The sequence below is a fragment of the Neophocaena asiaeorientalis genome, unplaced genomic scaffold (assembly GCF_003031525.2).
Source record: "Neophocaena asiaeorientalis asiaeorientalis breed wild unplaced genomic scaffold, Neophocaena_asiaeorientalis_V1.1 scaffold89, whole genome shotgun sequence".
NCBI lineage: Eukaryota > Metazoa > Chordata > Mammalia > Artiodactyla > Phocoenidae > Neophocaena > Neophocaena asiaeorientalis.
In genome coordinates this window covers 3,878,566-3,896,985 of record NW_020172592.1, presented here as the reverse complement: position 1 = coordinate 3,896,985, position 18,420 = coordinate 3,878,566, and the positions used below count along the sequence as shown (strand labels likewise).

The 18,420-nt window shown below is 39.7% G+C and overlaps 1 protein-coding gene across 1 annotated transcript in view; it reads right to left on the bottom strand.

The window, feature by feature from the left end:
• Positions 1-18,420, bottom strand: part of DNAH11 (dynein axonemal heavy chain 11) — a 307,654-nt gene that overhangs the window by 101,973 nt on the left and 187,261 nt on the right. The window contains 3 exon segments of the mRNA XM_024738428.1: positions 1,037-1,183; positions 4,287-4,520; positions 13,264-13,425. Of these exon segments, the coding sequence (XP_024594196.1) occupies positions 1,037-1,183; positions 4,287-4,520; positions 13,264-13,425 (543 nt within the window).

The following is an 18,420-nucleotide window of genomic DNA, read 5'->3' as shown; positions in this document are numbered from 1 at the left end:
CTTCAAAAATAAGTTAAAAAAAAAATCATTAATTTAGCATTTTGACTTTCACTATGCTTTTAAAGTCTTTAGCTGTGCAAGTTAACGGCAAACATGCTCAATACACATTACAACAAAAGGAAAACAACTCAACTGCCTATTAATGAACGGCAACATCACTGGTAAAACAGATATTTTCTCATGTCGTTAATGCAGAATAATAGCATAATGGCTACTGATTCCCAGGCTATGCGACTCATAATTTACATTTTTTAATTAACTAAGCCCTGATTATAATCTTTTGTCTAAAATAAGATAACTGACCTTGCACATATACAGTCATTCAATTTTTAAACAAATATTTAGTAATCATTCTGTTTGCTATAGTTCTTTTGGGAAGTGAGATACACAAAAATAAAATACCTTCTACTTGTAGCTGAAGTTTTGGTAAGAGAAGATGACAATATAACATATTTATTCCAGAATTACTGGAAACCCAAGTACAAAGAAAGCAGAAGCTATATAATCTGAAAAGTAATTGTTTCCAACAATAAAACATCACACAGAATGCCAGGGCCTCCACTGACTGAAAAAGAACAAATTTAGCTTAGGATATAATAATAAACTCAAGTTGTGTTATTAAAATGCAAAATTCGAAAACCATCTTGCAAAGTGATGGAATGGGCTTTGTTAACAATTGAGTTGTTCAATTTGCCTAAAAACTGAAAAGCTTTAGAAACCTCCGGAGGTGACTTCCTGACCTTTACTGTATTACAAATAGGCCTGATGTTCAAGATCCACATCCATTATATGCTTGAATGAGCTCAGTATTTATTGTTCTTTCATATCATTAAAAGAGCTAAAAGGTTGGGAAAATGCATAATGTAAAGAAAGGTCAAGTGGTAATCATGGTGTGAAATGCTGTTACATGTGTAACTATAATAATTCTTTAGATTTTACGCTCCCTGGAGAGGAAGTTGTTCAAAACTGTTCACCTCCAAAGGTTTATTTTGTGCTAAATATAGCTCTGTACTCTAAATGGTGGAATTAGCCTGACCTTTCTCTCTTCGGTATCCGCGATGGCCTTTTCCCGGCTCACTTTCTCCGTCTGAAGCCCGATCTTTGTGATCAGAGCTTCAGCATGGTGATTTCTCAGTTGTAACTCAGCTTCTTGAGAGGCAAGTCTGGCTTTCAGATCCCCTACCTAAAGGAAAAGTCATGACTTTGAAGAAACCTGTGTCAATAACAACAAAGATCAGAAATAGCTTATTTTTTTAAGTGAATTCAGGGGGCCTAGCAATTTCTATCTTGGTTCTTCTTCTACCCTGATTTGACTTTAATTCCATGTGAAAAAATGCAGGCCCTGTGTTTAAAAAAAAATGCATTTCTTTTTAAACACAGGAATCAACAGAATAATGTTTTCGAATGGTTTTGTGGAAAAAGTCATTAACTTAATGTCAGCACCAACCAGACATTTATCTTCTCAGCTCAGGGAAGCACCACCAGCTGTCCCCACCTGAGCACATGTCACCCGAGCATGTGTCATTCATGCCCCCTGTGGGGTATAAATATTACTGTTTGTGTTTGTGTGTGTTTTTTAATCACAAAAAAACAATCACAACCATTTATTTTGACTCCATTGCTAAAAACACTTCAGGAATTTCATCTTGTGGAACCACACTCCACTGCTATATCCAAGGATGCCTGTAACCTCCCCGGCCAACATGGGTTATTTACACTCTACCCTAAAAGGCACAGTTGGTACTGTGACTGCTACCTGTACTAGGAGAGTTTAAGCTAAGACTGATTTTTTTAGCCTCTTTATGAACTCAGGGTCACACTGCACAGTGATGTTTCCTTCTCTCTTCCTTTTAGCCGTGTGAAACTAGTCACATGTTAGGCCATAATCAAAATCATCATCCAAGAGATTAGGAGGAAACTTATTTCAAGTCCTGATTTCAGTTGCTAAGGAAGCTGTTAAGTCTGAAATATCGAAAGCAACTCAAGCCCTGGATGTGAGCCTTATGGATGAAGAGAATTCACTTGGGCTCTCTATTATGACCTACGCTAAATCTGCAGAGGGGCTACCTGGCTAAAGAAGGGGTTTAGGGCTTTGCTGCGATGCATGAAGAGCGCTACGGTTTGGACATATTTCAGATGGCATGGATATCCAGCTCTGCGGGACTGCTGCAAGGGCACACGCTCCAAGATGAAGACATCTTGCTCTGCACACCACCTGATCTTACACCGTCAGCCTTTCTGGTTGTCCACATAGGAGACTATGCTTCCTCTTCAAAATAAATCGATTTTAAAAACTCTTAAGGTGCTATTAGATATTCCAACCACATGCACAAACACCTAATGGCAAGAACTCATCAGTAGTCCTTCCATCAAGACCTTGTGTATCTTCTCAGACTTTCTGCCTATTGTTTATAGCTGAGGGGGAATAAGGAAACCCCAGACAGCTGTGAACATGGCAGGCACCCCCTTTCTTTCTTCCTCTCCCCAACCCCCAGCTCAACAACACACAACTGAGATGACTGTCAGGAAACCACAGACTTTCTCTTCTTCTTCTCTGTGAGTGAGATGCTGCCACCACTGAGATGAACGAGGATGCTACTCCCCGTGCTTTAGTCTCTGTCATTTGGGGAGAAAACCCTCGCAGTGTGGCAGAGGCCCCACTGGTATTGAGTTCACTTTAGCCAACACTGTCATTTCCTGGGACAAGGTCAACAGGCTCATTTTGGGTCATCCTTCAGAGGGACATAAATGCTCTGGGATACAGATCTCTTCCACTTTTAGCTTAACAGGACTCCTAGCAAAAAGTCTTTACTAGGGAAAAGGGTTTTGATTCAAGTGAGACGGAACTGGAGGGACAGGGAGAGGGAAGACAAATGAAAGAGAAAGAAGGCAAAAAGAGTAAGATAAAACATTTATAAAAAGAGAGAGCAAAGAAAGACATTCTTTGAAAGTGAAGGAAAAGATGCACATATAGGAATATATTCTTTGGGGGTTTTCCAGCAACTATTCTTTGCAACACTCAGTCTTGGAAACCTCCTCACTCCGGTTTCTCTTTCCCAATCGTGGTCCATCTACTCACTGCTCAGCACAGATCACAGTGTTTCACCGAAGAGCCATTCCTGGTGTATGAAATGAAGGGGGAAAGAGGCAAGTGATGCTTTGGCCTTCAGACATACTTGAAGGACATGGCCAGAGAGTCCTGCAGGGTGAAAGTCACCAACATACACTCCCCCAACCAGGTTCTGTCTCATTTCCATCCTAGGCATGGATGGGCCACCAGTACTCTTGGGGGGAAAACTGGCCCAATTTCTTGAAAAGCATATGGGTGTACAACCTGATGACAAATACTCTGAAAAGGCCCTGGGAGTTTCTGGCCTTGAGGTGACCACCAGTGAGGATTGTTTTTTTCCTCTAGCTCTATAGCCTGGCTGGCCCATCTCCAAAGTCTTTTGTCTTCTCTCATTCTAATTTCTTTTACCAGTCACAGAGAAGCAGCTTGGAACTATGGGCTTTACATAGATCTGGGCTCCAACTCAAAACTCATGGGCTCTGTGGCCTTCAACTCTTGAAGCCTCATGTGTAAAATTTCAGTAGGAACACCTACTTCATATACTTGTTTGATTTTTAACCATAAAATCTGATAATATGTGTGCAGACCCACACATGATTAACATCCTATGCAAATTCCCTCCTGATTGACTCCAGGAGGTTAGAGGTGCCGTCCTTCAAGGTAGTGGAGGCGTTATGGTCGAGGATGAAAGCAACACTGGATATTTTCACCTAAGAGAGATAGTGGCTAAAGGGAACAGATCAGACACCAAGGCCAGAGAAGACTGCTATACTTAGGGACCCCAATCCCAACACCCTTTATCACAGCGTCGGCCAGGAAACGCTGCTTTCACTGGGGGTTGAGAATCTGAGACCAAGAGGGATCTGATTTCCATTGTCCTGTGACAAAGTTCCTGATGATAAGCCCAGAGCATCAAAGCAGTGGAAGAGGAGAGGGGAACCAGCTGTGCCTGTTCTGTTCAACATCTCGACACTGCCCGGCACGGAGACAGGCCAACAACAGAAGGGTTCTCTCCAAACCAGCTGTGATAGTGTAACTGGCTGATCCCTTTTCAGCCTTAGGAAAGCAGGAGCTGTGTGTTCTCTGTATCATTAAACTGTAAATTTTAGCACGATGCATCTTATACAAGTAGGTTAAACTGCTGCTTCAAAAGCAAAGGTATTTTTTAATTTTAGGAGCGTTGATTTCACTCAGTAGTAACATACCCGGGTCATACCTGAGAGGCTGTGGTTCGTAGCTTCCGGATGCCATTCACCAAGTGCTCTTTCTTCTGGGATATCTCGTTTTGTTTCTTCTTCAACAGGTTCTTAAACAGTGATATTTGTTCCAGAAAACTCTTTGGGGTGGTATAGTTGTGTCTTCTCTCATTCTGGTAATACCTGGTACTCATTTCCTTTACGCTAGTGTGAACGTGTGCCATGAAGAGGCTAACAGAATCTTTATCCAGGGGCTGAAACATACACATGGCAATTCACATGAAATTCTCTCAAATGAAAACAAAAATGCAAATTTATAAAAGAAGAAAAATCAGCGAAATTATGCAGTATTTATTTTCTAAAAGCCAGAACAGCTTAGTTTCTAGGAACACTTAGTCTTTCAGAGATGTCCACGGGATTGGAGAGATGACAAGAAACCTTCCAGCTTAGTAACCTCCTCTTGCCAAGTAGGCCAAAGGTTTATATGTGCTCCACATACCAAAACCAAAAGCCAAGATGCAACACAAGCACTGCTTTTCACGACTTGATTTTTATCAAGCGTGTGCAAGAGAAAATGGAGAAATTGAGACACAGTACTCAGAGAAGTATTTTTGGTGTTGCTTTCAAGCTAAACGTCAGCCAAAGAAAACTAACAGTCACTGAAAAAAAAAAAAGGTTAAACTGAGAAATACACAGTTTTATAAGAACCCATGTGGAAACAAACTGGAGGATAAGGTATAAAAGTCACTGTTCCTGGGAGAAAAATAGTATGATTATATGTATTCTCATTTGAAACAAACAAAAAATTGAGCAACTCTACTTTGAAGACTTACTGGAGAACCCCCCACTAGACATTCTTTCCATTTTGTCCTCTCTGAGTTCTGAAGTAGTTCCCTTTTTAATTTGTGGAGTCACATCTCCCGCATTTTAATGATTATTTATTGCATTCTGTAGGAGATGAACCAGGTTCAATTAATCAACGGGAGCCTAAAAATCAATTAATATGAATTAAATGAGCTACACCAACTCTTAGGAAAGTCACACATAATTTACCAAAGTGTTGTCAATAAAGCTCAGACAGCTTTGGGGAAATTGCACACAAGTGGCTGGTGATGCAGTTAAACGTTTCAGACCTGCGCCATTAATATCACAACCCGGGGTGCGAGGAGAGACAGGCCGATTCTTGTCAGAGAAGAACGGCTCCAAAGCAATTTCTAAACACTTGGCTCTCCAACCTCACGGAAAACGCCTGACTGGGTTTAAAATATGTACATACCAGACTGTTCTGCATATTAAAAATCTATGGCGCTAGTAACGAAAATGTTTTTAAAGCAAAAGTTAAATACCAAATGATACAAATCCTGAATATTCTTTGTTTCTACTAGATCTGAGATGTATGTACATTACCAAATAGTGAATTCAGAATATAAATTTATAAGGAAGTTAAGCAACACCATATAAATATCCCCTTAGGGATTTTATTTTTTAGAGAACTTGACTACAATATAAACATGGGCAGAAATTCACGCCTGTCCTGTGTTGTTTTAATGAGACTAAAAGCCAGCATGTATATCTCTAAAATATAAATATGTCCCCAGCCAAGTGCAACCTCCTTGCAGAAAAGAAAAACAAAACAAAACCTGGCCTCTGCCCAACCATGATCCTATGAGGAGGCTCCTCGGCTGCCCTGAAAAGCTTTCTTTAACAACAGTTTCATTTGTAAATCCCCGATGGAAGAAGTGGTTTCCGGTAGAGCTAGAAGTGGCCCGAGACAACTTGTCTCAATGGGGCAAAATAACTATTGTTATCGGACTTAACAAAATGGCACAGCATGGGAGACTTGCAGAGCCAGGGAGCAGCTGGTTGTAATTCACACTGTTTTTCAGAAAACTCTAATCGTTCCAGAACAGACCTCTTTGATGACTGGTCTTCCCTGCATTCTCAATTTGTCACTTTCTCTTATGATAAGGTCAGTAGTGACAGCACTTCCTGACATTAACAGCTGTGGCTTTTAAAAGGGTCATTGTAGAACTACTAATTGCAGTAATTTCATTAGCATAAATTATTTATTCTGCCATTCATTTATCTCCAGTTTTCTTTTGGGGGGGTGGCAGTGTGGGGTGGGGGGTGACCCGGGAGGAGATGGCTGCCTGTGCTGGTGCGGCTACAGTAATGGGGACGCAACGCTGTATTTTCACTTTTAGAGCTGGGAGTGGAGAACCTCATTCCTGCTACATTTGGCCCCTTAATGAAAACCGGTTGATCCCATTTGTAGTCAATTTACAGCCAATCATGGTGAAAGCAAAAATAAAAATAAGCCAAGTGCCAGTATCCAATGGTTATAAATCCAAGGTTTCCCCACTAAGATGCTTTGGAAAACACTGCTGAAGCCAATGCATAATCGGATGCAAAGAAGAAACTGTTTTTTCCTCACATTAAGAAAAAGTGTTTAATTTCTACTCTCTGTGATGGCTCACTGTAAGCACAGAAACACAAACAAATCTCTTCTACTTGGTGTCCTGGCTCTCCAGCAGGGGCAATCGCTGCCACTCTGGCCACCTGACTCTTCAAGCACGTGCCCAGCATGTCCCTGTGGTTGAAAATGACAGCAAAATCTGAATGAAAACCAACGCCTGGAGGCCAGAATGAAATCAAACACTTGAAGTGTTACATAGGATTTTACACCTTCCCAAGACCAGCAAAGAGGACTATATATCTGTACTTTTGAATTCAGTCTTTCAAGAGTATTGTATTCAAGGAAGGGAAAGGAGGCAGATAAAAAAGAAAAAGAAAATCGTTTCCCTTTCAAGTTTTTTTTCTTTTTTAATATATTTATTTATTTATTTATTTATTTATGGCTGCGTTGGGTCTTCATTGCTGCTCGTGGGCATTCTCTACTTGCGGCGAGCGGGGCTACTCTTCGTTGTGGTGCGCGGGCCTCTTATTGCGGTGGCTTCTCTTGTTGCGGAGCACGGGCTCCAGGCACGTAGGCTTCAGTAGTTGTGGCACGTGGGCTCAGTAGTTGGCGCTCGCAGGCTCAGCAGCTGTGGCGCATGGGCCCAGCTGCTCCACGGCATGTGGGATCTTCCCAGACCAGGGCTGGAACCCACGTCCCCTGCACTGGAAGGCAGGCTCTCAACCACTGCACCACCAGTGAAGCCCTCCCTTTCAAGTTTAACTTGGGATAATTTTGTAACGTATAATGTCATACACCTACTGTCCATCTTGGTAGTTTATCTCAGAAATTATTTCTATGCTAATTTTTCACAGCTTTACTGAAGTATAATATACAAAACTGTACATATTTAATACCTATGTTAATTTTCAATAATTCCAAATCTATTTTTATTTTTTAATTTCATTTTTTCTGTTTTTGTTTTTTTTTTTTACAGTAGGTCCTTGTTATCTATTTTAAATATAGCAGTGTGTACATGACAATCCCAGACTCCCAATATATCCTATTTGTACTTTTTAGCTCCTTTTGGGTCTGGTCAAAGTAGAGAATCTCTTAGATACTGTGGTTGTAAGTTTGATTTATTAAATAACAAAAATTTAATAATGCACAAAATGGCAGTATTATATTTGAGCTACTCTCCTAAACTACTCAAAGTGCTAATAGGTTCCCAGGAAAAAATCGTGGAGGCAGCCAGGGATGCGGGGTTTGAATCCTAGGACCTGGGTTAGATTTCCAGTTCTGTCAAATTGGGCAAGTTATTGCATTCCCTATACTTCCTACTGCCCACAAAATTAACAGTTAGACTTTCCTCACTCCTTTTTACTCTATTTCTTGTCTTCCTTTCCTTTTATTCCTCCTTCGGAAGAGGCAAACATTTGTGCAACAGTCCAGAGCAGGATTTAAGAATATGAGCTCTGGCATGAAAGTGCCGAATGGGCCCCTCACCTGCTTAAGGATCTTGCGCTTATGGCTGCCAGCCTCTCACCTGTACAACAGGGAAACCAGTGGTCCCTGCTTAGAAGGTTGGTGATGAGAGGTGGGAAATAATGCAAATGCAGGGCAGGTGTTACCCTGCTCTTGGTGATGGTAATAGTACCAACAGTAGTCCCAGGAAGATTACCACCAGACAGAGCAGCCACAAGTGTTAAATGCAGAGTTTTCTAAATTACATGCTGGTTTTTTGTTTTTGTTTGCTACTTTGGTGACGGCATTTTATTGTTAGTTTGTTCGTGTTTTTTATTTTTCTCTTTAAACTTTAGAGACCAAGCCTGGGTTAAAGGCAAGTTTAAGTCCAGCATAAGCTAGCAATCTTCCAGATGAGTTTCCAATCCTCGAAAGAGGTAGCCTTCAATGGCTTACTGACAGAACATTAAAACAAAGATGCTAGTTGAGGACTAGGGGCATGGGGAGGAAAGATGGAGCCCAGCTTCCCCTCTCAGAGAAGCAGACAAGGCAGGAGATGGATCTGGGGAGGCCAGCACTGTAGGAAAGCCACAAAGCTATAACTAGGATGTAGCGATGCCTCCATTTGATTTAGCTAAACTTTCAACTTCACAGCACGTCCAAGTTCCCGCGCAGCTATAAAAACTGGACCCTACTTTCCAGGTAGGGGGGATTCCTAAAGTTTTCATAACTGCAAAAACCCTGGAAAGCAGCATTCTACTGCTTTTTGCAATCCTATCCTAAATTTAGGTAACTTGCACAGAGCAAGAAATGTACGGCGAACAGTATGTTAGTGTGTGTGTGTGCAAAGGGGAAAGAGGGCTGAAGAATGGGGAATATATGAACCACCACCTGGGCCTTTTCCCATCTGTTTGAATATAGGTTTAAGCCAGTATGAGATTTAGGCAGATTCAATAGAAATTTGGTTGCACTTGTTTTTGTCTTAATCTTTTAAAATGATTTCAGTAGTCCTCAGAAAGAGGATATTTTTCACAGATTCACAGAATTTCTATTGTACAAGGTTATCTTTCCACTTTTGAAATTCATACTGAATAACCCTCACTTATGTTTCAAAGCAAGAACTGCGCTTAAAATCATTAACAGAAATGCTGCCGCTAACGTACCTATCACTAACAAAGTGCTGTTTACTATGCTTCATGCTTGGCCTAAGGTTTTAAAAGGAAGCTAGAGACCAGTCACGAAATCAGTCTTTGAAATACAGCAGCAGTACAATAACTTCCCTCCTTGAGTGGACATTTTCCCATGATTGGTTTGGAAAACGGTAGGAGAATGTGCCATTCTTATGTTGCCAAACCTTCAACAAGTTCTGGATGGAAGAGGTGGCAGCATGTGAAATAAAGTCATTTTATTGATAAAGCCGATGATATTGCGCCTGTGTGACGATCTTGAAGTATCACGGCAAAAGGACAGAGAATTTTTACTTGCCAGTTGGACAACATGACTGAAAAGGATGGGCATGGGCTTCTCCATCTTGCTCAGACCTTTTTTTTCTACTCCTTCCGAAGCAAATCTCACTCCTCAGAGAACTCGTCTTTTCACTTCCATTCAAAAATTTCTCTTTTCATCAAGCCCTGCTTTCAAGTAGGTCGATTATTCATTTTGACTTGAAAAATCAAAAATATTACTTATCTTTTTTTCACAATAGGACTTATTCATTTTTTAAAAAATTTAATTTGTTTTTGGCTGCATTGGGTCTTCGTTGCTGCGCGCAGGCTTTCTCTAGTTGCGGCGAGCAGGGGCTACTCTTCATTGTGGTGCGCGGGCCTCTCATTGCGGTGGCTTCTCTTGTTGCGGAGCATGGGCTCTAGGCGCGCAGGCTTCAGTAGTTGTGGCTCCCCGGCTCTAGAGGGGAGGCTCAGTAGTTGTGGCGCACGGGCTTAGCTGCTCCGCGGCATGTGGGATCTTCCCGGACCAGGGATCGAACCCGTGTCCCCTGGGTTGGCAGGCGGATTCTTAACCAGTGCGCCAGCAGGGTAGTCCCATTTCTTATCTTTTAACATCTGTTTCTCCTTCCTTTTTTCCTGGATTCTCCTAACTGGGACCCATATACTTCTCAACAAGATCTCCCAATTATCATTTGTAACCCAATTCCCACGGATGGCTGGAGGGTATCCTCTCCCTCCTTACACTGTGTCTTTCCATCTCCATTTCCAAATCTCCTATGAGGAGTGTATGTTGACACAAAGTCTTCAGATAAATACCTGGTGATACTTCAGTGTCAAACTATTTTGGTCATTCTGTCAGCTGTCATTTTAGTTCAATACCAGGTAACAGAAAAGTAGCACAAACATTAACTTAGACTTAGTCAGTCCACACCCCTGGGTGCTGAGTGTGTACTACCTGAAAATTATATGTCAACACACACAAAACCGCTTGCCTTTAATGAATCCTTTCTCTGGCTAAAGGCGGGGGGTGGGGGGGGGCACCTTGTATAAGTACCTTACACTCAGCAAATGAGGCCAATAATTAAGAAGTGCTAAATTATGCTGACAACTCTCAGTCTTAACGGTGGAAATTAAAACTAAGAAAGTGATCAAATTAGTGCTCATTCAAAAAATGTAAAAGCTGTTTTTGACCTCTACTGAAAAGGCCCCACGCATTTGGAGAAGGTGGACACGTTGCATTCTGAATTATAATTACTGCTCCTGAGTAACAAATTATGAAGGTGGGAAAGTTAAATAAGCACACAGCACTGGAACGAAATTGACTAATTTGTTTCCAGGCATAATTCAGCTCCATAGAAATGGGAAAGTGCTTTTTAAATTCCTATTTGGCACCCAGCATCCTATAGGAGGCATCATGATACCGCCAAATAGAGCTGAGGACCTGCGAGGAGCCCTCTGGACTTAAAATGATGCAAGTCCTGCCTCATCCAGTAGATGTCAATGGTCACTGGCATATCAAAGCTCCTTCAGGAGGAGCTGTTTTCTAAGTGGCACCTACTCTGACAGGAGAGAGTCTGCACCAAAGCAGCAAAGGCAAGGGGCTTAAAGCACTGTGCCAGACACTAAATTAAACCACACCACCGGCTCTGATTTCCTCCCATTTGAGAAATGAACATTAAGAAACAAAGCATGCTGGTCCTCTTCTCTTCCTTACCAAGCCAGCCTAATCAAATGATCTGGATGAAACAGAATTTTGCTACCAAAAGATACATACAGGCTCTCTTCCTCTTAGTAAATCGGCATTCTTAATGCTTCTTGTAGTTATCAGAAGACAAAATAATTCCCTACATAATTCCAGAAATGCAGTGGACCTAGCAATAGCTGAAGAAATTTGTATTAGTAACTGACCATCATTAGTCATATTTAATGGTTTTCCAGATTTTAAAGTAAAAAATATTTCGGGTAGACTTTATGTAACGCTAGCGTTAGTCTCCACTAAATGGGGTTCCTCTGACTCGAGGAAGACACATAATGTGGAGAACAGCATTTCAGACAGAAATCAATCACTCCTGTGACAGTCTACCACTCTGTTCATGGGAACAAATTTACATATATTTCCCTAAATGTAAGAAAAGCTTTGCAGTGTCCCCCAACCAGTGGGGGAAAAGTGAATATCACTTAAAAAAAATAGAACCACACATTAATATTACTCACTCTTTACCCCCCCCAATCCTGATGATGATGTTGTTTTAAAGGTCTAGGTAAGTTCATTCAATGTTAGGGGTGAGTGTAGAGACAGGCAAGAGAAAGAACTTTCTGGATATGAAGAAAACAGTGAAATAGAGGAATTCATTTTTTTTCATTAATTTATAGAAATGTTTTAAGTGTGTGTGTGGAGAAAAGCAAGAGGAGGTATTTGAATATGATAAAACCTCTATCATATACATCTTTTAGATGTTGCATAACAGTTCTTCCCTGGCAATCCAGCAGTAAGTAATTAGATTAATAGACATTTTGGAAAATACAATAAACCATATATGATAAAGCTGTATATATTATGTATATAAAATATACATAGAAATATAAATATGCAATAAAGCTAGCAGCATTACAAATCATTAATTGAAAAAGTAAATATGCCCAGATTTCTAACCCTCTGGCCACCAAAAGATATAATATTCAACGAAATGTGAAAGGACTGCTTTGGAAAAGCAGCAGTTACGGTTTTGGGAGGAAAGGAGGCTACAGCAGGTTGTCCCTGTTCACAGCAAAGTTTCAGCTGGAAAGAGCCATCACTCCTTACATATCCCTGATTTTATTTTTGGCTCTGAGAATCATTCTTCCTGCCTGACTTATTCTAGGCACCGTTCGACTTATCACTCCAAGGAATCAGAAGACAAACCTCCCTGGGAAATGTTCACAATCACCATCCATCCAAACTTTCCAATCAGAAAGGTGCTTGATGGATGCACAACTTCATTTCCAGGAGGTCTAAATGACACCTTCATATCTATTGGTACATTCCTTTTTCACTTTGAATCTGAATGCTTGAAGTTGTTTCTTTTTTTCTTTTTTTTCGTTTCATGCAACTTTTTAAAAAGGCAATAGGAGGTGGAAATTTCAACATGAGCAAATGACAAACATAATCTATAAAACATACACCCATAAAACAAAGAAGCATATACATTAGTTGACTTAGTGATTGCAAAATATATGGGGCCTGATTTTTCACCTATCAATACCATAATGAGAAAAATCACAATGAATTGCCTTACTTTGTTAAGAACAAGCATTGCATGGCTATGGGTGCCTACTTTTTTGTTTAGTTGTGAATGTAAAGGATTTATATTCAGTACGTTCTGAATATCCTGGCCTTCTGATGAGTCAGTAGATGAGTAAGAACTCACGTGCTGTTTGTGTGTCTGTGTGTGTGTTAGTGTATATGTGTCTCTTGTATGTGTGTCTGTGTGTATCTGTGTCTGTGTGTGTGTATGCACCTCAACCAGATACAAAAAGATCAGCCATCATATTCAGTAAAATGTAAACTCACAAAGATGATCTTATCATCTTAAACAAACAAGGACAGCTTTCTGCTAGGAGGTGTATTTTGGAAATGTTTTACTGAGGACTTGGGTCAGTGAGAGTGTGTGTGTTTGAGAGAGAGAGAGAGATTTAGAGGCTGACACGGCATACCTCAATTCCCTTGGTTTCCTCAATGAACCTCCTGCTGACTGTGACCAGAGCCTCCTGGGGCCAAGCATGGAACCAGTCAACAGCCGTGCAGTTAACCAGGGCTGGGAACTTCCGAGCTCTACTTCTCAGCGTGTGACCAACCGGAGAGAAACACAAAATGATCTGTGGAGACACGGGGGCAGGGCAAAACCAGGAGGGTGATGAGTGAGCAAAGAATTACACCGCGACCCTGGACAATGAAAGAAAGGAGTGCAGCCAACAGTGACATTAAACTAGCCTAAAGCACCACAGAGTGGAAAGCAACATTAACCTCCTTGCAAATCAAAGTGCAAACCTGCCCCACGGAACATACAGAAACAGTGCTGTGTGCTTTCCTTAAAATTGGTCCCTCTCCTTCTAAACATTTTTGATGATCATCAAGCACAGTGGGAAATTCATTCTTTTCTATCACACAAGTTGCATTATGACAATTAAAAATAAAAACCAAATCTCTATGATAAAATAATACCAAGACTCTCATCTTCTGTCTCCTATCCTGTAATTCACCAGTCTCCATAAAACTGTGTAAGATACTTATAAGAAAACAGTTTTATCACATTCAATGTTTACTTTGTTTCCACTTAAAATAAAATACATTCACTCGAGTTCATACTTAACATTTTTAAAGGAGTAAAAATTTCAGTTTATACATGATCCTGATGAGAAATTTGTAAGTTTTCAAAGTTTTATTTAAGTATTTAATGACTTAAGAGTTAAATTGGAAAGTTTTCATACTCTTTAGTGACACAGGGCTGCTTTCCGTCAGGAGTGCCGGAGTTCAGCTGTGACACGTGTCACAGAAGCTCAGTGAGGGAAGCAGGTTATCAGGACTTCAGTGGGTCTGAATATCCTTTCTGGGCTCGTCAGATGTGGTGCCCTGTGTAAAGTACTAGCACAAAAGAGGTGTTTAGGGAGCTCCCTTTTTGTCCTCTGTCTCCTTTCCCAAGTCACTGTGGACTTGAGGGCACTGGGGAGACTGATGCCAACTGGGGTAAGGTCTGAGGATGAGTCTTGGTTTCCTTTTTTCTAGATGCGGCTTGCACTTGATGATGTGAAACAAAGCTCTGCAGTTCTTTCAATGAAGTCTCTCACACTTTGAGATAAGGCAACTAACCAAATCACTTTTCAAGGGATATATTTTTTCCACATAGCATTTTAAAATTCATGTCATAAAAATCATAAAAATATGTGAAACCATATATTCTCGTTTAACAGGTGTTTTTACCATATTAATTTTATATACTATGGCTCTTCAACAACTCAAGAGATGAATCCTAAGATCTAAAATAATTTTCAATAATGCATAAGCTGACCGATTTCTTTTTTATATTCAAGAGTCTAGTTACAAACTGAATAATTGCTGTAATATTGCATGTGCTAAGTTAACAAGCCTCAGTTACAAGGCAGAATTTTCACTTACATCTCAGTGTTTAGGTTTCTCCTAACTGCCTTGTCTCTCCATACATGAGTATTTCTCCTTAATGTCCTAGAAGTTGGTTTTCTGCACCCAACTTACCTCTCATTCATGACAATTTTAGAGGCTTCATTTATACATAATTGTAGCAAAGAGAGGGGGGTGGGGGAAAGCATCATTTATTTGAGGTCCTAAATATTTCCATCACTTCTACACTTACTCTGTTTCTACACTTACTACCGGCATACTATCAGGTCTGAAGAATGTGTTAGAAAACAAAGTATCTGAACCATGTGTGGTGAGCCTCAGGAAAATAAATACTTTAATTTAATGATATGCCTTAATTATTTATTGAAAGATAATATAGAACACTGATTTAAAGAATTATTTTCCTTTTCTACAATTTTACAGTTGAATACAGTTTTTTTTTCTACGTTATAAGGATCCTCACAATGCCATCTAAATTTCATGTGGAGGGCAGAGGGCAGATGGCAGGAGACGAGGGCTTCTCAAAGGATTTTTAGGAGCTGGTTAGAAATGCAAATTCTTGGACCTACTCCAGACCTGGGGAATCAGAAACTCTGGATGGGGCTTGGCAATCTCTGTGTTTGCAACAAGCCTTCCAGGTGATTCTGACACCCACAGCTATAACCTAATAGTCTTAAAATTTCTATGGGAATACCTAAACGGAATATTTACACTTTTAACACTTTTGCATTTGGTGAAATACTCATAGAATCTAAGTCTCTATTATATACAGAGTGAAGTAGAAAATTTAGAGAATTTTAAATAAGTTAGATAATCATTAATAACCTCAGTTCTATCAGATAAATTAGACCCTGGGAACTAAATTAGAGAAGTATGCTTGTTCATTAGTACTTCCTACGAAGGGGAAGGACAGTAGCACACTAGCCTTGAGGAGTGCAATGACTGCCCCAATTTCTAGCTTTGCTAGAAATCTAGCACAGAAATTCTCTCCATCCAGCTTCCTGGGTAGTATTCTGAGAGCCTATGCTAATATCTTGAAAGCATTGGCTGTTCTTCTCTTTTTAAAAACAGTCTCCACAACTTTTTAGACAACCTGGAGTAAACTCAAGTTGTTGCCTCAAGGAACACTACTGTGTGTGTGTGGGAGAAAATCATCCTATAATTTTCCTGCTGCATTTCCCTAATTTCATGAGAGATTAACATAGCAAAGAATTTATAAGAAAGACAAATAAGTGATTAGAAAAAAGGGTGTGATGCTATCTATAATTTACTTTTTCAGCATCGTTAAAATAGTAAGACATTTAACGTGTACAATGATGATTTTGTAAACAGACACTGTGAAAGGATTTCCCCCCATTGAGTCAATGAACACATCCATCACCCCATATATTTACCTTTTTGTTGACTAATTGTTCTGGCTGGGACTTCTAGTATTATGTTGCATTGGAGTGGTGAGAGTGACCATCCTTATCTTGTTCCTGATCTTAGAGGAATAGCTTTCAGCTTTTCGCCATTGAGTATAATGTTAGCTGTAGGCTTATCATATATGGCCTTTATTATTTCAGGTGTGTGACCTCTATATCCACTTTGTTGAGAGTATCTATCATAAATGGATGTGTATTTTGTCAAATGCTTTTCCTACATCTACTGAGATGATCATATCATTTTTACCCTTCATTTTGTTAATGTGGTGTATCATAATGATTGATTTGTGGATGATGAACCATACTGCATCTCTGGAATAAATACCACTTGATCATGGTGTATGATATACTTTGAATGTACTGTTGAATTCAGCTTGCTAACATTCTGCTGAGGATTTTTGCATCTATGTATCAAGGATATTGTCCTGTAATTTTCTTGTTTTGTGGTGTCCTTATCTGACTATGGTATCAGGGTAATGCTGGCCTTGTAAAATGAGTGTTCCTACTTCTTCTATTTTTTTTGGAAGAGACTGAAAAGGATCGGTGTTAATTCTTCTTGAAATATTTGGTAGAAGTCACCAATGAAGCCAGCTGGTCCTGTAAATTGTACCTTTGAAATACTTCAGTCTACTACAATATGCATGTGAATACTCATCCCATTTGACAACTTAGGGGCCATTATCTGGTTATTATCATTATATAACCAAGAGAGACACATGGGCTCCGGATGCTTAACCAGCATTTCACACATGCTAATGGAAGCCTGCATTGCAAAGTCGGCTACCTGAGCTCTTAGCTAACTTCTCTCATCAACATAAATGGTTGGTTACTTAGCACCATGAATACTGGGTATGATTGTTCAGTGATGAAATGAGTAGTGTTCAAGGTATCTTAGAAAAATAGAAGTATCTGTACTTGCACCTCTACTGTTCTACGAACAAAACAGGAAAAGCTATATCTCAAAGTAGCCGAGTAATCCCCGTGACTCTTTAGACTTCGGATTTTGACCGGTCCTGTGTCCTGTGGTAAACAGCTTATGGAAAGTTTCTGTACTTTTATGTGATCCCAATGAGAAGATCAGCTTAATCCTACCATGAAAATATTGCTATATCTGCCTCAAAGGAACTTTCCAATTAGGGCTAGTCAGGTTCCTAAAAGGACAGAGTTGGGATTCCAACAAGTTTACAGAGCAGATTTTAAGACTTCAAGACTTGTTTTAAGTTATGTGCTACACATAAACTCTATGTGTACCAGAGTTCAGTCTGAGACTTCTTTCTTTGAAGCACATCTTAAATTGGAAGATTTGGGGAGAACGTTTCCCATCCCCCGAACAGGTGTCATCTACCTCCAAGTATTGAAGGTCCCTGAAATATACCCCCAAATAGTTCCTGACAATTGCAAATGACCAAATTGGCTTAAGTTAGTTTCCAGCAGTGGATTGGAAAGAAAAGTTGGCTAAGAAAATAAAGTTAAAAATGCCTTAGACACCTGTGCTCTTTTCTAAAAGCAAATTCTCACAAGTGAAAAGCAAACCCTGGAATCACCATCTATATATTTTCTACAGCTCTAATATTTGGATGTCAGGAACTTGATTTTGGAATCCATACCATAGAATTTTCTATTCCCTTTTTTTTTTTCCCTCTACACAGGTGTTAAGACTAGTTTGCAATAACCCTCTTTTCATTGTGCTTTGGAGTACATTTCAATTTCTTTTAGATAAGATCCCATGTAAGTACACATTAATTTGCATATCACTAACAGGCCTCAGTCCATTTCCTCTTGTAATGGAAATCTGAATTGCTATTATCAGTGTATTTTTTTCCAGCTGATATAGTTTATTCTCAGAGGGAATCTTCCCACACGTTCACTTCAGAAGCTTCTATCCATAACTTGTGTTTGCATTTATACTCAAAAGTCTCAGTATTTTTCAAGACTGATAAGATCTGAATCTTACTGAGAGAATCCTCCCAGGAATGGAGGTTTAGCCTAGAAACAATTCCTCGGTTTGATTGTTTTAACATCACCCTATTATCTTTACGTATTTTCCTGGATCATCCCCTCACCTAATAACCTTTTAACTTCAATTATTTTTATGAGATTCAACAGAATTTTCACCATACACACAGTCTATGCATATTTACATTTATTTTCTTTCTAGGTAACACACAATGAAATCATTCCCACAGCCTTTCATGTGTGTATATTCTTCAGTACAGATTTTTACAAGAGTTAAAAATTTTTTTCATTGGGGAGTTTTAGTTCTTTTCTTTTTTTTTTCAAATGCAGATTCAA